General features: G+C 41.4%; 2 protein-coding genes across 4 annotated transcripts in view; both read left to right on the forward strand.

The window, feature by feature from the left end:
- The window catches only part of mtf2 (metal response element binding transcription factor 2), a 32,584-nt gene extending 27,301 nt beyond the window's left edge, over positions 1-5,283 (forward strand). Inside the window, exon 15 of the mRNA XM_052012807.1 lies at positions 2,001-5,283. Coding sequence (XP_051868767.1) covers positions 2,001-2,349 — 349 coding nt within the window. The 3' untranslated portion in view covers positions 2,350-5,283. The remainder of the gene's footprint in view (positions 1-2,000) is intronic.
- Positions 5,284-11,707: 6,424 nt separating this feature from the next.
- The window catches only part of ccdc18 (coiled-coil domain containing 18), a 98,537-nt gene continuing 88,760 nt past the window's right edge, over positions 11,708-21,484 (forward strand). For 2 of the 3 annotated variants that reach the window (XM_052011989.1, XM_052011991.1), the window contains exon 1: positions 11,708-11,843. The gene's annotated coding sequence lies outside the window, so the exon portion shown is untranslated. The remainder of the gene's footprint in view (positions 11,844-21,484) is intronic. The other variant, XM_052011990.1, reaches the window with a different exon arrangement.

The following is a 21,484-nucleotide window of genomic DNA, read 5'->3' on the forward strand; positions in this document are numbered from 1 at the left end:
CAGCCTTCACCTGCATCTCTTCTATTTCCTGCATGTCTGCCCTCTCCCTTTACACCCACCACCTACACTCCCAAAACACCTAACGGATAGGGTTCCCCTTGTCCTTGCCTACCACCCCACGAGCCTCCACATCCAACATATCATTCGCCGCAATTTCCGTCATCTCCAACGGGATCCCACCACCACCAGGCACATCTTCCTCTCCGCTTTCTGCAGGGATCGCTCTCTCCATGACTGCCTTGTCTGCTTGTCCCTCCCCACTGATCCCTCTCCAGGAACTTATCCCTGCAACTGCACTAAGTGTTACACCTGCCTCTACAGCTCCTCCCTCACTATCATTCAGGTCCCTAAGGAGTCCTTCCAGGTGAGGCAGTCCTTCACAATTAAATACAGCGGTGTCATGTATTCCATCCAGTGCAGCTTCCTCCACTTTAGTGAGATCTGACACAGATTGGGGGATTGCTTCATCGAGCACCTTCACTGCATCCGCTGCTACAGCCAGGACCTCCCAGTTGCCAGCCATTTTAATACCGCTTCCCATTCCCACACTGACATGTCCATCCACGGCTGTCTCTGCTGCTAAGTTGAGGAATAGCAGCTTGTTATTCTGCCTTGGTAGTCTCCAATCTGGCAGCAGGAACATTGATTTCTCAAACATTCTGGTAACCACTCCCCTCTGTTTATTTCCTTCACCCTTCTCCCTGCCCCCGCTACCTTTGTTTTCCCTTATCCCACTGGCCCCATCATCCACCCATTCCTCCCTCTAGTTCTGCTCCTCACTACCTTCCCTTCATTCCATGGTCCACTGTCCTCTCCTATCAGATTCCATCTTTTTCAGCCCTTTGTCACTTCCAAATACCGCCTCCCAGCTTCTTGCATCATTCTCTCTTCTCCCCCACCTGCCTATCTTCTCCCTCTCATCTGGATGCATCTATCACCCAGCTCTTGCTCCATCCCCTTCCCCTCCCCTTTGAAACTGGCTCCTCCCCTCTTTCCAGCCTGATGAAGGGTCTCAACCCAAAATGTGGCCTGTCCATTTCCCGCCATAGATGCTGCCTGACCTGTTGAGTTCTCCCCAGCATTTTGTGTATTACTATTATGCGCAATTTGTTTTTAGTGATAAATGTCATAATTTATCCAACCATTATTTAGATAAGACTTCTATTACTGTAAAGACATGCAAAAAAGCTCTCGCATATTTTGAAGTTTTATCTATTTGAAAGTGTTCAGAGTTTCTCTTTACTAAATGTGCAAGGCTAACTTGATTAAATTTTGAGCTTGCAGAAAACAAAACTAATCAGAACTTAATGGTAGTGTAATAACTGATAATGCTGGAAATACTCTGTAGGTCAGTGTATAAATAAATTGTGTTATGGCAGTTTAATGGAAGTTTGTCCTTATGGAATTCACAAATCACTTCCGAAAAATTTCAGATGTAGAATAAAAATGAGCTCCTATGGAATTTATGGGGGGGGGGGGGGGGAAATAACTGCATAGACAAAAGGAAACAAATGAATGGCAAACAAACTGCAAAAGAAACAAATTTTGTTAAGGATTTACATTACTGAAAATCGCAATATGGTTTTCTAGGAATGAAGCCCCTTCGTAATACAGGGGTATTGGCGTTTTTGGTGATGAAAACGCTGAATTGATAGTCCTTGCATATTTTGTGATATCCAATGCTACTTGAAAACAAAAACTTTTGTGATCCTAAGATTAAATCAGTCCTATTTTTCAATTGAAAAGTTGTGGTCCAAAACGTGTTCATCTCTTGGGGATAGCATTAAGCTTGGCTATATCCTTATGCTTGAACCTAAATTCTCCACTGAAAGTTAGTTAACTGGGAGATTTTTACTAAAGGGATGCTGTATCTAAAACGACTTGTGTTTATGTCATCTACTAATGATATAATTGCAAGTAATGTTGCAGTTTAGCATGCTTATTTTTAAATAAATTGCTGTTTTTGAAAGTTTTAGCTCATCTATGTTATTTTGATTTAGTCTTTCTGGTCCAAGAAGGAGAACTCGCACTGGTAGATCTTGGCCACTGACTTTGCAACGTTTGAAAAAAAGACGAGGCCGCAGCTCTGCAAGAACCTTTCAGGCGCAGACATCGGAAAGTGGGAATGATGTTGATGAAAAGGATGATTGCCAGTATGATGGACTTGATACCGAAATCATTGATGATCGGGATATGCACCTAAATCACTTAAAATCATCAATTACCAACTATTTTGGTGCTGCTGGTAGACTTGCTTGTGGTGAAAAGTATCGAATCTTGGCTCGTCGAGTGACTCTGGATGGCAAAGTTCAATACCTGGTAGAATGGGAAGGAATAACTGCGTCTTGATTCTTAGCAATCAAGTTTGTTTCATCTTGAGAACACTTGAACCTTTAAAGATGAGCTTCAGAAAGACTATAAGGTCATTCTGAGCCTCTCCTATGTATTTCTAGTAAACTTTATTCCTATGCAACTGAGGTTTAAACCCTGGGAGTGGGTAATTGAGTGTAAATGTTAATTAGCCATAATCTTCAATATTTTCAGGAACCATTTGCAATATATTAGTGACTTTTCCACTCAGGCTTGATATAAGAATTTTGGTGCTACTGCTTACAACTGTGTACTTAAACCATACCTGCAGGGATTAATTGATCTGTAGGTCAGTCTGTACCAAAATGAAGTAATGTAATTTTTTAATATTGTCTGTAGTACTAGTAGACGTTTTCAGATTTTCAAGTGTATTGAATTCACAGGGTGAACAGAGTATTGCCTTTTGATGTAGCAGTACTGTACCCGGCAACTTTGCTGTATCTTAATGATCACATTGATACCTCTGGAATTTCAGAAATGTTACCTAGGATTGTTTTTAAACTGGCAAATTTTTTTAATAATGCTAGTGTAAGCAAATCCGTTATTTCTATTTGTTTTTAAAGGATTTGAAATGGGCATGTTTAGCCAAAGAATTAAATATTAAATTCACTTGTGTTAAGCAGAAATTATCAAGTATATTCATGACATTTATGTGGAATATTGTCTATTTTGTCACCACATTCTGCACCCATTTCCCCTTCAATTACTTTGCTGTTTTACCTGCTGTTCTTTAAAAAAAAACAACCTTCATTTATTTCCAGATGTTTGAGGTGGGCACCGGCAGTTCTTCGGTACATTATTGATTAGTGCCTTTTTATTCTGTATTGGGATGTATTGGCAATTCTTTCCTGTGGTCATCAGGGTTTCCTGATGGTACTTCTGGTGATAGACCCACAATCTGTGAAATTGGCAGTTCTAAAATTCTAATCCAGAGTAAATGGAGTTTAGTTCTTTGTTAGGATATTGTGACTTGGGTAGTGGTGTGGTGGGTACTGTACATGGTGTTCCCATGAACTTGAGCATTTCCCTTTTAAGGCCATCTGTGGGTGTGGAACGTGCATTTGAAGAAACGGTGAGTTGCTCCAGATTTGGATTAAGAAACATGATATGGTCAAGGTAAAGAAATTGATTACTTAACCTTCATGTAAAAATTGACAAAGCTTGACAAAACTGACAATAAGCTGGGTATAGGTAGATGGCTTCAATGTGTAGGTTAGGAAATGAGGTGCCAATCATTGGAGATGATGAATTTCATCTAGCTATTTACACCCAAGCAAATGAATATTGATTAATTCCCAAATTATAACTTGGTGGAAAGGCCTTGAGGAATCGGGTGGCAAGCCACTTAACACATAGGTTAACCTCTACCTCCACCAGAAGCCGTGGAGTTTTGGCCCATTTATTTAAGGGGAAAGTTGCTCCAGGGTTTTGATAACTCATTGTGATTATCCAAAGCTTAATTTGTTTATTAATGTTGATGACTCATTCTGTCACTTGGCAGTTGATCTGGAGCAATCTGATAGGCTACTAATTGATCAGGTTGAACTATGCACACTATTGGGTGGGTGCCAGTTGTTATAGTTAGACTGGAAACTATACATTACGTACTGCTGGAACAGCAACAGTTTGGACAGAGACGAAAGGATGCAAAGTAGTTATCTGTCTTTAGCTGGGTTGAATTTAATAAATTATAAATGCATGCAACACGAAATAAAGCAAAGTCAAGAATCTTACAAAAAAAATTACAGATAATGATCTGAAATGCTAGTAATACTGTAGAGATCCATCTGTTAATATTTCAGGTTAAGGCTGACTAAAGCCAGCCCTGTTAGATTGTAGTGCCTAATTGCCAGAGCTTTCAAACACTTCAGCAAATTATTTACAAGTGTTTCTTTTCCAAATGTTTCTAAAGGAAGTTGCACCAGTAAACTGTTGACAAGGAATGAACAACAGCAAGTTGCATTGAGAGTGCATATGCATGATGTATTAAAATTGTCAGTTTCCTGTGGCATTGTATAAGACTGGACGATGACCACATTTAGTTGTGAAGTAGGATTAGATGATTGGATTAGAACATGTAGATAATTCGATCTCAATGCAATATACCACGGTCCTTTTCTACACTGTTGTTTAAAACAAAATAATTTGGTAAGCAGCTAATAGACCTTAATAATCCATTATCTGACCTTTCAGAAATCCTGATGGTTCTGCATCAGGCTTACCAGGTAACGTTTCCTATGCTAAGACTCGGTGGGGACCGCACTTCCCTAAAACTTAGTTCAATGGAGAATCTTATTTTTTGTGATATCATAATCTAAGGTGTTGTGTTAGTAACATCCAGTTGTCCAAAAAAATTCACCAGTCTGATAGCACCACAGCTCTTGAGTGTTTCCAGATTATCAGTTTTACTGATTTTTTGTTCAGAAGGGGGACCTAAAGTTTCATTAATTTTAGGTAATTGCATCACAATGTATTTACATTGCAGTAATGGAAAAGTGATAAATGTTGTATGGAAGAAAGAGTTCAATTTAAATTGTTTTTCATAATGTCAGTGTCTTAAAATACTGAGAAAATCTTTTTAAGGATTGTAAAGTCACGTCATAGTGAGGCTGGATCCAGTGAAGATAACTAATGTTTCTTGGCAAGCAATATAATAAGAGGTGCCATTGAGTTTCTAATTACATTTTGGAGCTAACAAATACTGTATGTAAGGAAAATTGAAGTGTACAAAATAAAACTTATGAAAACCCAGTTCTGGAAGTACTTAAAACAGCAGAATTTGCAAAACCTGGCAGCAAGGTTAAATTGGATTTGGATGTTGAAGCTTTTGTGTTATTTGGTTGGCTATCATGGAACTTCTGGAAATTTGGGCCAATTCTTGAATTTATCCACAAAGCCATCTGTCAAAATCATTCTTTACCAAAATAAACTTCAATTAATGTTTCTATTGCTTATCTTTACTTTCCTGGAAAGTTTAAAATGTGCTTTTGAAACAAAATATTGCAAAGCCAGAAACCTGTCTAAAAAGAAACTTAAAAATACGGTGTGGAGAATCTCAAGCAAAGCCCCTATTTCAAATGTCTATTTCACACAATTTTTATTTGGGGCAGTGTCTGCTGTTCCAAGAGAAGGAATTTGTAGAATGCCTACAAGATGGCTTTTTAGAGCAGCTTGTGATTGAGCCCACTAGGAAAAAAGCAATTCTGGATTTGGTATTGTGTAATGAACCAGATTTGATTAGGTAGTTTAAGGTAAAGGAACCCTTAGGAGGCAGTGATCATATGATAGAATTTGCCCTACAGTTTGAGGGGGAAGCTAAAATCAGATTTATTGGTATTACAGTTGAGTTAAGGTAACTACAGAGGTATGAGAGAGACCAAAGTTGATTGGAAGGGGCTCCCCAGCAGGGATGACCTGGAGCAACAATGGCAGGAGTTTCTGGGAGTAATTTGGAAGATGTGAGATCATTTCATCCCAAAGAAGAAGCAACATTCTAAAGGGATAGTGAGGCAATTGTGGCAGGCAAGGGAAGTGGAAGACAGCATAAAAGCAAAAGAGAGGGCATACGATATTGCAAAAATGATTGGGAAGCTTTTTAAAAACCAATAGAAGACAACTAAAAAGTCAGTAAGAGGAGAAAAGATGAAATATGATGCTTAGCCAATAATATAAAAGGATACCAAAAGGTTTTAGATATATAAAGATGCATAGCAAAATGTACATTAGGCTGCTGTTTATTGATTACAGCTTGGCATTGAACACCATTGTCCCCTCAGTACTAATCAACAAGCGTCAAAACCTGGGCCTCTGTACTTTCCTCTACAACTGGATCCTCGACTTCATTATCGGGAGGCCACGGTCGGTGTGGATCGGTAGTAACACCTCTGACAATCAACACAGGTGCACCTCAAGGATGCATGCTTAGCCCACTGCTCTACACTCATAACTGTGGCTAAGCACAGCTCAATACCATCTATAAATTTGCCAATGACATCACTTGGCAGAATTTAAGATGGTGAGGAAGCATACAGGAGTGAGATCGGCTGGTTTCACAACAACAATGTCATAATCAATGTCATCAAGACCAAAGAATTGATTGTGGAGTTCAGAAAGAGGAAGTTGGGAGAACACACACCAGTCTTCATTGAGGAGTCAGCAGTGGAAAGGGTGAGCAGCTTCAAGTTTCTGAGCATCAACATCTCGGAGGGTCTATCTTAGGCCCAACACATTGATGCAATCATGAAGGAGGCACGCCAGTAGCTCTACTTCATTAGGAGTTTCAGGAAATTTACTATTTCACCAAAGATTCTTGTAAATTTCTACAGATATATGGCGAAAGCATTCTGACTAATTGCATCACCGCCTTGTTTGGAGGCTCCAATATGCAGGATTGAAAGAGGCTGCAGAGGGTTGTGGACTCAGCAAGCTCCATCATGGACACAGCCCTCCCTGCCAGCGAAGACATCTTCAAGAGGCGATGCCTCAAGAAGGTGGCATCCATCATTAAGGACCCTCACCACCCAGGACATGCCCTCTTCATGTTACTTCCATTGGGGAGGAGGTACAGGAGCATGAAGACCCACACTCAACATTTCAGGAACAGCTTCTTCCCCTCCATCAGATTTCTGAACCATCCATGAACACTACCTCATTATTCCTCTATATTTATTTTTGTAAGTTGTAATAATTTTTATGTCTTTATGTCTTGCATGGTACTGTTGCTACAAAACAACAAATTTCGTGACATAATAAACCTGATTCTGAGTAAAAGAGAAGCAAGAGTAGACATCGAACTGCTGGAAAATGATGCTGGAGAAATAGTAATGAGGAACAAAGAAATGGTGGATGACTGAATAAGTATTTTGTGTCAGTCTTTGCCGTGGAGGACATCAGCAACATGCCAGAAATTCGAGTCGGGGGCAGAAGTGAGTGTAGTTGCTACTACTAAGGAGAAGGTGCTTGGGAAGCTTAAAATTCTGAAGGTGGATAAGTCACCTGGACCGGATGGACTACTCCCAGGATTCTGAAAGAGGTAGCTGAGTGATTGAGGAGGCATTAGTAGTGATCTTTCAAGGATCACTAGAGTCAGGAATGGTTCCAGAGGACTAGAAAATCACAATTGTTACTCCACTCTTTAAGAAGGGAGGGAGGCAAAAGACATGAAATTATAGGCCAGTTAGCCTGACTTCAGTGGTTGGTAAGATTTTAGAGTCCATTACTAAGGATGAGTTTTCAGGGTACTTGGAAGCACGTGATAAAATAGGCTGAAGTCTGCATGGTTTCCTTAAGGGCAGATCTTGCCTGACAAATCTGTTGGAATTCTTTGAGGAATTAACAAGCATGATAGACAAAGGAGAGTCAGTGGATGTTGTTTACTTGGATTTTCAGAAGGCCTTTTACAAGGAGCTGCTCATGAGGCTGCTAAACAAGATGGGAGCCCATGGTATTACAGGAAAGGTACTAGCCTGGATAGAAAATTAGCTTACTGGCAGAAGGCAAAGGTTGGGAATAAAGGGGTCCTTTTCTGGTTGCCTGCTGGTGACTAGTGGTACTCCACAGGGGTTAGAGTTGGGTCGGCTACTTTTTACGTTATATGTTAATGATCTGGATGATGGAATTGATGGCTTTGTGGCAAAGTCTGCGGATGATACAAAGATAGGTGGAGGGGCAGGTAGTGTTGAGGAAGCAGGGAGTCTGCAGCAGGACTCGGACAGGTTGGAAGAATGGGCAAAGAAGTGGGAGATGGAATACAGCATAGGGAAGTGTGCGGTCATGGACCTTGGTAGAAGGAATAAAGGCATAGATTATTTTCTAGGTGGGGAAAGAAATCAGAGATGCAAAGGGACTTGATAATCTTAATTCAGGATTCCCTAAAGGTTAACTTGCAGGTTGAGTATGTAGTAAGGAAGGCAAATGCAATGTTAGCATTCATTTCGAGGGGACTAGAATATAAAAGCAAGGATGTAATGCTGAGGCTTTATGAGGCATTGGTCAGGTCACATTTGGAGTATTGTGAGCAGTTTTGGGCCCCATATCTAGGAAGGATGTGCTGGCATTGGAGAGGGTCCAGAGGAGGTTTACAAGAATGATTCTGGGGATGAAAGGGTTAGCATATGAGGAGCGTTTGATGGCTCTGGGCCTGTGCTCTCTGGAGTTTAGGAGGATGGGGGGGGGGGGGCGCGGAACTTATTGAAACCTACCGAACATTGAAAGGCCTGGATGGAGAGGATGTTTTCGGTAGTGGGAGAGCCTAGGGCCAGAGGGTACAGCCTCAGAATAAAAGGATGTCCCATTAGAACTGAGATGAGGGGGAAATTCTTTAGCCAGAGAGTGGTGAATCTGTGGAATTCATTGCCACAGATGTATGTGGAGGCCAAATCACTGGGCACATTTAAAGTGGAGATTGATAGGTTCTCGATTAGTAAGGGCATCAAGCATTACAGGGAGAAGGCAGGAAAATGGTGTTGAGAAGGTATAATAAATCAGCCATGATTGAATGCTGTCGAATGATATGAATCATATTTTTCTGGGCTGGGAGAGCTGTCTCTATGCACAACTAACTGCTTTTATGTAGTTTTGGGAGTGGCAGGTTATGGAAAGCTTCTGGACAGGACTCCGGGCACTTACTAACCTCTGGTGTGTATTAAATCGTATTAAAAGCACAGCCTAGAACAACAACTAGGAAGGGGGTAAAGGTGCTATAGTGAAGAATATTAGAAAATAAGAAGAATATGCAATACCACCATTACATAAAACAAGACTGGCAGTGGTATACTTAAAAATATTTCCAGCATTTTCTTTGTATTTTGGATTTACAACACCTGCAGTCTTGCTTTTTGTGCACTGGCAGCAATGACAGGTGAAGTGCAAAGAGGATTAAATGAATAATCTGACAAATCGATAATTGACTATTTACTTTCTGCAGTTTACATGCTAAAATTTGCACTCCAGAAGTTATTAAATTGGTTTATTATTGTCACATGTACCGAGGTACAGTGAAAAACTTGTCTTGCATACATTCGTACAGATCCATTGATTAGAATAGTACAAGGTAAGACAATACAGAATGCAGAATAAAGTGTTATGGTTATAGAGAAAGTGCAGTGCTGGTAGACAATAAGGTGCAAGATAGATTGTGAGGTCAAGAGTCCATCGTACTAGGGAACTGTTCAATAGTCTTATAACAGCAGTATAGAAGCTGTCCTGAGCCTGGTGGTACGTGCTTTCAGGCTTTTGTATCTTCTACCCAATGGGAGAGGGGAGAAGAGAGAATGTCCTGGGTGGGGTCTTTGATTATGCTTGCTGCTTTACCAAGGCAGCAAGAAGTATAGACAGAGTCCATGGAGGCAAGGCTGATTTCCATGATGTGCTGAGCTGTGTCCACAACTCTACAGTTTCTTGTGGTCACGGGCAGAGCAGTTGCCATTCCAAGCCGTGATGCATCCGGATCAGATGCTTTCTATGGTGGATCAATAAAAATTGGTGAGGGTCAAAGGGGACATGCCAAACTTCTTTAGCCTCCTGAGGAAGTCCAGATGCTCCAGAGTGTCAGGCCAGGGAGACAGCATCCGCCATAGGCCTGTTTCGGCGATAGGCTAATTGCAGTGGGTCGGTTGTTTGGGAGGTTAGAGTTAATGCGTGCTATGAGCAGCCTCTCGAAGCACTTCATGATGGTTGATGTTAGAGCCACCAGGCGATTGTCATTAAGGCACATCGCCTTGTTTTTCTTAGGTACTGGGATGAGAGTGGCCTTCTTAAAGCAGGTGGGAACCTCAGATTGAAGCAGGGAGAGTCTGCAAATAGCCCCACCAGCTTATCTGCACAGCATCTAAGGACACAGCTAGGTACACCATCTGGGCCAGGTGCTTTCTGCGGGTTCACTCTCCGGAAGACTAATCTCAAGTCCACAATGGTGACTGTGGGTTCAGGTGCATTGGAGGCTGTCGGGGTGGATGGTGACATTCTAATACCCTTTTGTTCAAATCGTGCACAGAATGCACTAAGCTTATCAGGAGAGGATACACTGTTGTTGGCAATGCTGTCCGACTTTGTTTTGTAGCCCGTTATAGCACGTAACCCCTGCTACAACTGACGGCTGGTGTGGGACTCTATTTTGGACTGGTATTGTTTCTTGGCAGCCCTGATAGCTTTACGGAGGTTGTATCTCATTTTCTTGTATAGGTCAGGTCACCTGATTTGAATGCCACATTCCTAGACTTCAGTAGGGAATAGATCTCCCGGTTCATCCATGGTTTCCAATTTGGGAACACCTGGATTGTCCTCTCTGGTACACAAAGTACAAATTAAATTGGTGATTCAGCTTTAAGAAATCCTTTGAGTAACACAGCATTTGGTCCGTTTCACTCTGAATGTGGGATTTTATTGTGCACAAATTGATGGCCGTATTCAATATTATTATCAACCAAAGGTGTCCCTGGACATTCTCTCTCCCCCACTCCTATAGGGCAGAATTTACAAAAGCCTGAAAGCACGTACTACCAGGCTCAAGGACAGCTTCTTTATAAGGCTATTGAATGGAACCCTAGTACGATCAGATGGACTCTTGACCTCACAATCTTACCACAATCTATCATCCATGCTGTATGACTATGAATTCTGTTTATACTAAAATGGCTGTGGAAGCTCAGTTGATCACTGTATTTAAAGACAGATTTTTAAAAAATACTTTACAAATGCATCTTTGAAAACTTGGCAATAAGTTACACTTTTTCAGAGCCAATATTCAACAATACACTGCTGAGTACATTATCGGAAAGCATCATACATTCAATGCAGTGCAACATTTACAGGGTTTCCTTCTTGAATATCTGGAATTCACATTAATTCGCTGATTCCTTGCACCTTACTCTCTGCCTGCACTGCACTTTCTCTGTAACTTTATGTTATTGTTTTTCCCTTGTATTGATGTGAAGTGATCTGCCTGAATGGCATGCAAAACAAAGTATTTCATTCTACCTCGGTGCAATGTGACAATAATAAACATTTTAATTGACTGACAATCACTTTGGGGACGTGTTGCGAGCCCCTGAAATTCAGTTGCCACGGTTGTCCATTATACGTGCCCAAGTTACCTCGGACCAGACGTTGCCCGGTCGCCGCGCACACCCGCCCTCCGGCAGGGGACGTCCCCTTCCCGCCGTCCGTTTAACGGCCGCTCCCGCGCCCGCCCGCCCGAACCTGACGAAAACGCGCGAGGTGAGTGTGGGCGGCAGAGCGAAGGACGGTGGCCAGGAGGGCTCCGCCCCCGTCCAATCAGAAACCACATCGCGCCGAGCTCAAAACGGCATCTCCAAGTGACGGGCAACGGCGGCAGCAGCTCAGCGGGAAGATGGCGGTCGCATGTTCAGCTCCTTTTCGTCTCTTGGGACATGTATGACCTTATAATTGGCAAACCACCGGCTTTCAGCCACTTCCCACTCCATTATAAATTGCTCGTTTGAACTGTGCTGAAGGTAATGCACCGCCGTTTGTTTTTTTTGTGTGGGGAGGGGTGGTGATTTTGGCCTGACTTTCATTCATCCCTGGCTTCAGTTCTTTGGGGGTAAATGCAGGTATTTGTTTTTTTATTATATATTGAAAGTAACTTAAGGAGTTCAAAAAAACCATCCCGATTCCCAAACAAAACCCAGCAAACCCTGTATAATCATGGAAACGTTTTTAGCATCTGGCTAGGAGATTTAACGATTTTGGAATAGACGTCTCTTAAGTATCATTAATGCTCTCTTTTCATTCACCAAATCCTTGCAGATGCACGTTGGAAAATCTGTCTCCGGATGGTTGAGTTATTAAGTTCCAGAAATGATGTTTTTCTTTTGAGACAGATTGATTATGGGTAAATAGAGGTAGCCATGGTTACTTGTAGACACAACCGTGGTTGGGAGTGATAAGACTTGGGTTTACTGGAATAAGACCCAGGAGGTAATTTCGCATGGGTTTTGAGTGTCACGTCGCTTCTAATATTAAACTGCAGTCTCTTGTGCCATATTTTTGCCCATGCAGTCCATTCTCCGAATCTAAAACACCAGGAACAAATAGTGATCAGGTTAGGAGAAAATCACTTGGTTATGCTAATGGTATTTGTGCATTTTGTTGCACTTTTATGGAAGCTTATACTTTGGCATCACTTTCTCCAAAGTTTCTACCTTCTTTATGCACAATCAAGTTTAAAATAAATACAGAAGATGTACATTTCTGTAACACTGTTTGTCGTCCTCTCAGGATATCCCAAAAAGCAATGCAGCTGCTGATCTTTTGTTTGAAGTGTAGCCACAATTATACTGTAGTTATCAAGTCGGGCAATATGTGCACAGTAATCAACCACAATCAGCAAAAATATAATCTATTTTATAAATGTTGGTTGACAGATAATTTCTTGGCTCCTCTTCACAATGTTATCATGGGATCTACATGCTCAGCTACTGGATAGGGCCATGGCTTAATGTATCACTTGAGAGTAGATGCATCAGAGAGGGCAACACTCCCTAAGTACTGCACTGGCATTCAATAATACTAATATTGCTGAGACCCATTCCAGTGACATTGTTGGGGTCACCATTGACCAGCTAATCAGCTGGACCAGCTATATATAAATACTGTAGATCCAAGAGCAGGTCTGATGCTGGGCATCCTGCAGCAAATGGTTTGCCTTTTGACACTCAAAACCTTTTCACCATCGAGAAAGCACAAATCAGGACTGTGATGAAGAATAAATGAGGCTCCCAATAACAATCAAAAAGCTTGACATCTTCCAGGACAAAATAGTTTGATTGGCACCCCATTCACTTCCTCCACTACCAATGCACAGTGGCTGCAGTGTGAGCTAGCTACAAGAATATACTGTGTTGACATGGTTAGACCACTCTATCAGCACTTCCAAAACCTTTGGCATATGCCACCAAGAAGGACAAGGGTAGCAAGGACAAGGGTAGCAAGCACATGGGAACACCTCCACCTGCAGGTTCCCCTTCAAGTTATACATCATTCAGCCGAGCCTAAATCATGGCGCACTCTACCCAAATGCACTTAGTATACCCGTCGGAAGGACTGTAGTGATAGGAGAAAGTAGTTCACTACTAATTATAGGGCAATAGATGTTGCATTGACAGCATTCTGTGGCTAGATTTAAAAAAAATCAAGCTGAAAATAAGCATTAACTAAATTAAGATTTTTTCCCCAGAGAACAATCAGATAAATCTGACAACATCTTCACAACGATTACTTTCCACTCACTTTGAAAGATGTGATGTTTCCCGTACTGACTTCTTGTACATGTAAACAATTTCTAATCCATTGTTTGTTGAGTGGCAAGTATACTCCTCCAGTTTGTCTTTCTAAAAAACTTTACATTTTAAGTTTAGTCACTTTGCCATTCCTTAATTTGTCTACAGTTTAAGTTTACAAGATTTTATCTTGCATACATTTACACTTTATTCGTGACTAGGATTAATTGGAAAGGTTTGTGAAGCTGTAATGGGCTTTTGCCACTTTGAAATAATATTTAAAATTAATGTTAGAGTTTGTATAGGTGTAAGTCTGTAAAATTAAGAGCAAATTACCAAGTCTTCAGTGGTTTCGGATTTAAACTCATAATTAGATCGAGTAATTTTCTGCGGTACTGAAGGAGAAAAGTGGTATTTGGTTGATATTCAGTGATGCTCACTTGCCCGCTAAAGAAGAGCAAGTGGTTTCCCAGTCTGCTTGATAATCTTCCCTCGCTGACCATTTACACTAATCCTACATTTATCCCCCTTTTTATTCTCCCCACATTCTCAACAACTCCCTTTGGATTCTACCACACACCTACATACATACTAGGGACAATTTACAGTGGCCAATTACCCTACCAACCTGCAGTCTTTAGTATGTAGGAAGAAACCAAAGCCCCCTGAGGAAACCCACAGTGTTGTAAGGAGACGTGCAAACTTCACACAAACAGCACTTGAGATCAGGATTGAATCAGGGTCTCTGGTGCTGTGAGGCAGTGGCTCTACTAGCTGTGTCACTGTGTAGATGAGCTGCAAAATCACCAATGAATTGTGCAAATTGGTCACTGTCTTTACTTATATGATTTACTATTCATTTGTATTTGTTTATTGTTTGGAGGATGGGGAGAGAAAATTACCTAGCAGTTTTCATTAATCAAATTGAATAAATCAGTTGTATACTTTTGTAAGATCATAATTTTATTTAATAGATAATTAAGCAACTTTGAGTTGAGAGGGTTATTTAGTATAAATATCTCTATCATAGCTTGTAAAACGTTTTCGGAAATTGTTCTTGTTTGCTAAGGAGTGTCTTCTCATGTCTTAAGGTATGTTTTTCTGAAAGCAATTTTATATATCTGGGTTGTTATGCATATTCGATATCTCGTGGTACTGGCTGAGCTGTTCTGTCAATGTTAATATTGAATGTCTCAGTGACTTAAGGGAGCCATATGGTTACAACATGTTTGAGGTAGTCATTCAGCCCAAGTTAGTTTAATCATCCAATACAATGATATCTCTGGTTCTCTCTGTTAGAGTTTCTTTTTTTCTTTATTAAATGATTCCAGAGTTTTAGTCTCCATCAACCTATTGTGAAATCCATTCAATGTGTTGATTACATATATGTGAAGAAGATTCTATATCCATTGCGGTCCCATTAATCTAAATCTGTGTTCCATGTTTTACATCTACAATTTAAATAGATAGTCAGAAATTCATTCCAATAATTATCTAAAGATGATATCCTGGAGCAGATCTTTATCAGGAAGGAAGAAGTGCTAGAAATATTGGAGCACATTAGGGTGGATAAATCCCTAGGGCTGGATGGGACCAATCCCAGGATGCCAAGGGCAGCTAGAGAGGAGATTACTGGATTCAGATGGAGATTTTTACAGTTTCTTTAGCCACGGGAAATGTACCAGAGACTGGAGGATAGCTAATGTTCCACATGTTCCTATGAGGAGGAAACTCAAGGATGGCAAAGCTTGGAATACTTGGATGACGAGATGTTAAAAATTTAGTCAAGACGAAAAAGAAAGCATATGTAAGGTTTAGAAAGCTGAAACGGTGCATTGGTATTGATTTATTATTGTCATATGTATCGAGATACAGTGAAAGGCTTTTGTTTTGTGTGCCATCTAGACAGATTATGCTATACATAATTACATCGTGGTAGTAAAAAGAATACAGACTATAGTGTTGCAGTTACAGAGAAAGTACAGTGTAGGTAGACAAATAAAGTGCAAGGGCCACAACGAGGTAGATTGGGAGATCAAGAGTTTATCTTTTAGTGTATAAGAGGTCTATTCAAGAGGTTGATAACAGTGGGATAGAGTTTCTTTGAGTCTGGTGGTTCATGCTTTCGGGCTTTTGTATCTTCTGCCTGATGGGAGAGGGGAAAAGGGAGAATGATTGGGCTTGATTATGTTGACTGTTTTCCCAAGGCAGGGGAAGTATAGATGGAGTCAATGGAAGGGAGGTTGGTTTTGTCATGGACTGGGCTGCATCCACCACTCTCTTCAATGGCTTCAATGGTGCATCTATAAAAATTGGTAAGAATCATAAGAGAAATGCTGGATTTCCTTAGCCTTCTGAGGAAGTAGTGGTATTGGTGTGCTTTCTTGGCCTTAGCATTTACGTGGCTGGATCAGGACAAATTGTTGGTGATACTTACAGAGAGGAACCTGAAGCTCTCAACCATCTCCACCTCAGCACCATTGATACAGACAGGGGTGTGTACTCCATCCAGCTTCCTGAAGGCAATGACCAGCTCCTTTGTTGTGCTGACTTTGAGGGAAAGGTTGTCATCTTGACACCATCCCACTAGACTCTCTATCTTCTTCCTGTACTCCATCTCATCATTGTTTGAGATCCGGCCCACTATGTTGTAGATGGAGTTAGAGCAGAGTTTGGCAACATAGTCATGAATGTCCAAGGAATATACTAAAGGGCTGAGGCCTTGCTGGGCATTGATGTTGAGATATTCATGGAGGAGGTGTTGTTGCCCATCTTTACTGATTGTGGTCTGTTGGTCAGGAAGTCAAGGATCCAGTTGCAGAGAGGGGTGCAGAGTCCTAGGTCTAGTTGGTAAATTGGTTTATTACTGTTACATATACTGAGGTATAGTGGAAAACTTGTCTTGCATACTGTTCGTACAGATCAATTCATTACAAGAGTGCATTGAGGTTCTACAAGGTAAAACAATAGTAGAATGCAGAATAAAGTGTCACAGATAGTAAGATAAGATATCTTATTAGTCACGTACATCGAAACACAGTGAAATGCATCTTTTGCGTAGACAATAAGATGCAAGGTCATTACGAGGTAGATTGTGAGGTTAATAGCCCATCTTATTGTACTAGGGAACTGTTCAATAGTCTTATAATTGCAGGATAGAAGCTGACCTTGAGCCTGGAGTCCTTGTGTAGGAGTTTGGAGATGAGTTTCTTTGGAATTATGGTGTTGAAGGCGGAGCTATAGTCAACAAATAGGAGCCTTGACATAGGGATCTTTGTTATCCAGGTGTTCCAAAGATGAGTGTAGGGCCAGGGAGATGGCATCCACCGTAGATTTGTCACATGTACTGAGGTGAAGTGAAAAACTTGTCTTGCATACGGTTCATACAGATCAATTCATTAGAACAGTGCATCGAGGTAGGTGGTAGGTGAATCGCAGTGGGTCGAGGTTGTCTGGGAGGCTGGAGTTGATATGTGCCATGACGAGCCTCTTGAAGCACTTCATGATGATGGATGTCAAAGCCACTGGGCGATAGTCATTAAGGCATGCTACCTGATATTGCTTTGGCATCTGAATGATAGTGGTCTTCTTAAAGCATGTGGAAAACTCAGATTAGAGTAGGAAGAGGTTAAACTTGTCAGCGAAAACTCCCGCCAGCTGGTCTGAGGACACAGCCAGAGACTTCTTCCAAGCCAGTCATTTTCTGCAGGTTCACCCTCAGGAACATCTGCTACAGTGACCATGGGTACAGGTGCATTAAAAGGGGGGGGTGGGGGGGTTGGCGTCATTTCACTGACCTTCTGTTCGAAGTGAGCATAGAATGTATTGAGCTCATTGGGGAAGGATGCATTATAGCCAGTGATACCGCCCAACTTCGCCTTTGAGAAGTAGGAGAGAACTTAATCAGGAGGGCTAAAAGGGGCTATGAAATGTGGAGCAAAAAATGAGCTGCTGGAGGAACTCAGTGGGGCAGGCAGCATCTATTGGAGGGAAATGGACAGTCAACATTTCGGGTAAAGACCCTTCATCTGTACTGAAAGAGTAGAGGGGAGGATAACCAGTATAAAGAGGTGAGGGGGAGGGGGTGGGGGAAGAGCTGGCAATTGATAGGTGGATCCAGGTGAGGAGGGTTGATTGGCAGATGGAGTCAGATGGGGAGGGAAGGGTAGAAATAGTGCAAGCTGAGAAGTGATAGGTGGAGGCAATAGCGGGCTGCAGATGATAGAATCTGATAGGAAAGGAAGGTGGAGCATGGAACCAAATATGGGAGGTAGGATGGGTAGATGGGATCAGTAGGGGGAGGGGACCCAGTGGGTGGATTGTTAAGGGTGATAGGCAGATGGAGTATGTGGGGTAGGGGAAAGAAACTGGGTGATGGGAGGTTTGGAAAGAAGGGTGTGTATGAAAGGACCTGGGTAGTTCGGAAGGAGAGAGAAAGGGACAGAGGGGGGAGCAGGTTATGTGAACTGTCATTGGCGAGTAGGCTTAAAGAGAATCTCAAGGCATTTTATACATACATTAAGAACAAGAGGGAATTTGGGAGAGAAGGTAGGGCCACTCAAGGACAAAGGAGGGAATTTATGTATGGAACCAGAGGAAGTGGGTGAAGTACTGAGGTACTTTGCATCAGTATTCACTAAGGAGAAGGACATGGAGGAAGGTGAGGTCAGGGAAGGGTACGCTGATATTCTCACACATGTTGATTTTAAGGCAGAGGAGGTGTTGGGGCTTGTGAAGAACATTAAAGTGGATAAGTCCCTAGGGTCTGATGGTTATTGAGAGAGGCAAGAGAGGAGTTTGCTGGGGCCTTGATAGAGATCTTTGTATCTTCTTTAGCCACAGGTGAGATCCTAGAGGACTGGAGAATAGCCAATGTTTTTCCTCTGTTTAAGAAGGGCAATAGAGACAAACCAGGAAATTATAGATTGGTGAGCCTTGCATCAGTGGTAGGGGAATTATTGGAGAAGATTTTTAGGATATGATCTACTTACATCTGGAAAAGAATAGGCTTATTTGGGATAGCTTAGTGCAGGGAATGTCATGTCTTATAAAGTTGATTGAGTTTTTTGACAAGGCGACGAAGATGATTGATGAGTTAGGGCAGTGGATGTTGAATACATGGACTTCTGTAAAGCATTCAATAAGGTCTCTTGTGGTAGGCTGATCTAGAAGATTAAGGCACATAAAGCACCCGGAGGAAACCCATGCAGACACGGGGAGAATGTACAAACTCCTTACAGACAGCAGCTGAAATGGAACCCGGGTTGCTGGCACTGTAAGTTTTACACTAACTGCTACACTACTGTGCCTGCCTTCGACTTGAAACATACAAAATTCTTATAGGCCTCAATGGGATAGATGCAAAATTGATGTTTAACCAGCCTGTGGTCCCTAGACCCAGGGGTCATAGTCTCAAAGAAGGGGTTCAACTTTCAGGACTGAGATGAGAAGAAATTTCTTCACCTGGAGGGTTATGAATCTTTGGAATTCTCTACCCAAGAGGGTTGTGGAGGCTCAGTCAATCTGTATACTTAAGAAGGGCTTACTGATTTTAAGATTGAGTACTCAAGTGTTCAGGCTTTTTAGCATAGAAAACTTGAGCACTAATCAAAATTGTCATCCTTACTGTGGCGTAAGAGCACTGCACTGTGACTAATTGCATGCATAGTTCTTTATAAATATCAACACTGGTATGGTTGGCTGAATGGCCTTTCTCTATACTGTTCATCTTATGATTCAATGATGTATCATCTCTTGCCTGATTTCACAAATCATCAATTTAATAACTTTAGTCAACAATGGAGGCCAGGAACCTTCCATATGCTGCATGGTCGAGTGGAACTCCATTCTACATCTAACTCTGTACTCTAAAATTGAGTTGCTTATTTGTTGAATTAAAATTTACGCTATCTTTGCTCACTTTGAAAGAACGATGAATTCCCTAAGAGTTCAGCTATTAATGGGGGTGTGACACCCAAGTGACTGCGCCATCCATATCCTGTGACCTAAAGTATTTTTTTTCTCACTGTCAACAACTCAGCTTACTTTTGGCAAGTTTCTTTATTGTGCATCCTGCATTTAATTCTAAGTCATTAATTTAATCTGCAGAAAGCAAAGGACCAAATACAGTAAAACTCCAATAATCCATTAGCCAACTATTTCTGAAATCCTGATGGCTTGGCAGTTGGCTCATCAGGTAATGATTGCCATGCTCCCTGTCAGCTAACCAGGGCCCAGTTCCTGTACTCCCTTTTCATTCACCAGGGACCCAGTTTCCACACTCCCGTCCAACTAACGGGTGCCCCAGCTCCCACACTCACTCTCTTCTTACCCAGTCCCTGGTTCTCATGCTCCCTTTCCACTCACTGGGGCCCTAGTTCTCACCTTTCCTATCAATTTATTGGGGCCCTGGTTCCTGCACATCCTTTAAACCTCCCTTGTTCACTCGACAATCTATTATTATATAGTGTAGCATCTAATGGAAGTGAATTAAAGGTGTTGAGTTACTAGTAGAAAGCACATCTAGTAGTCTAGAAAATCCACTAACCTGATACCACCAACATGCTGGAGTTTTATTGAGACTTGTGAAATCCCGTTGGTAACAGGCTTCCAGTCATAAAGCTGTTCTTCAGCCATTAGCCTTTGCTTCCCGCCACTGATCCATTTTTGGATGCAATTTGCCAGTCTTCTTTGGATCTCATGGACATTTACTTTATTGACCAGCCAGTCCCATGGACCCTAAAAAGCCATGCTAAAATCCATGTAAAATATATCAAACCCACTACTTTCATCAAACCTACGTTATCTCAAAAGATTCAGACAGGATAGTTGCACACAACCTGGCCGTGCCAAATCCATGCCGACTGCTTTTGTAAACGAAGATTTACATTGTCCTTCACAATCTGTTCCAATAATATGCCATTACCGACAATAAGCTAACTGGTCTCTAAATACTGTGACCTCTCCTCTATTTTTAAGCAATGTTAGCAGTGCTCCAAACCTTTGGCACTAAACCAGTAGCCAGAGGTGATGAAAAAATGATGATAAGAGCCTCTGCAATTTTCTGCCTTACTCTTAACAAGCTGGAATATGTTTTCATCCAGGCCTGGTGTTTTACTTACTTTCAAAGATGCTAAACCCCTTAATAGTTCCTTACTAAATTTATCCTGTCCAATACAGGTGTCACCCACATCACGGCTGTTAAGGTAACAGAAATTCACCTTTACAAAGTTCACAATTGCTCTCACAAAATTGATGTGAAAAACGGTAAATAAATCAATACAAATTTTTTTTCAACTCAGGCTTCTTGACACATGCGCAGATGATGCAGCTTTGTGTTGTGGAAAATTACAATACGGGCCATTTACTTGGAATGCAACCCCCCAATAATGTGGTGGTCACCTGTACTTGCACTTCTATTCTTTTGCATGAGGACTAAAATAGCTTTTTGAAAATATTTTTATAATTCTCTTATTCTGAAAATGGTGATTTGCTTTACTGGATATAGGAAAACTTAATCACATGATTGAAAGGCTGCAATGTAAGCAGTCTTCAGTAATCTTCTTTCAGCAATCCTTTTAGTGGAATCTAGTGGGAAAATACTCTGACCCAAGGAGCAAATTACATCCCATTTTTCCAAGTGGGAAAGTGGAGGCCTCTTTTTTTAAATGTTTGCTGACATTCTAAATTTGTGGAGAGGAATAATCCAGAAGCGTCAATATGAGGGCAGAATGACCTAGTCCTAGAACATTGTGCATTTGAGCCTTTTTGTATATATGTGTGTGTGTTATTCTGGCATATCTATCGTACAGTGTGACAGCTTGCATCTTTTTCATTATTCTGACTCATCCACACAAAAAAATGAGTGAGTAGAG

Source organism: Pristis pectinata, chromosome 3 (assembly GCF_009764475.1).
Source record: "Pristis pectinata isolate sPriPec2 chromosome 3, sPriPec2.1.pri, whole genome shotgun sequence".
NCBI lineage: Eukaryota > Metazoa > Chordata > Chondrichthyes > Rhinopristiformes > Pristidae > Pristis > Pristis pectinata.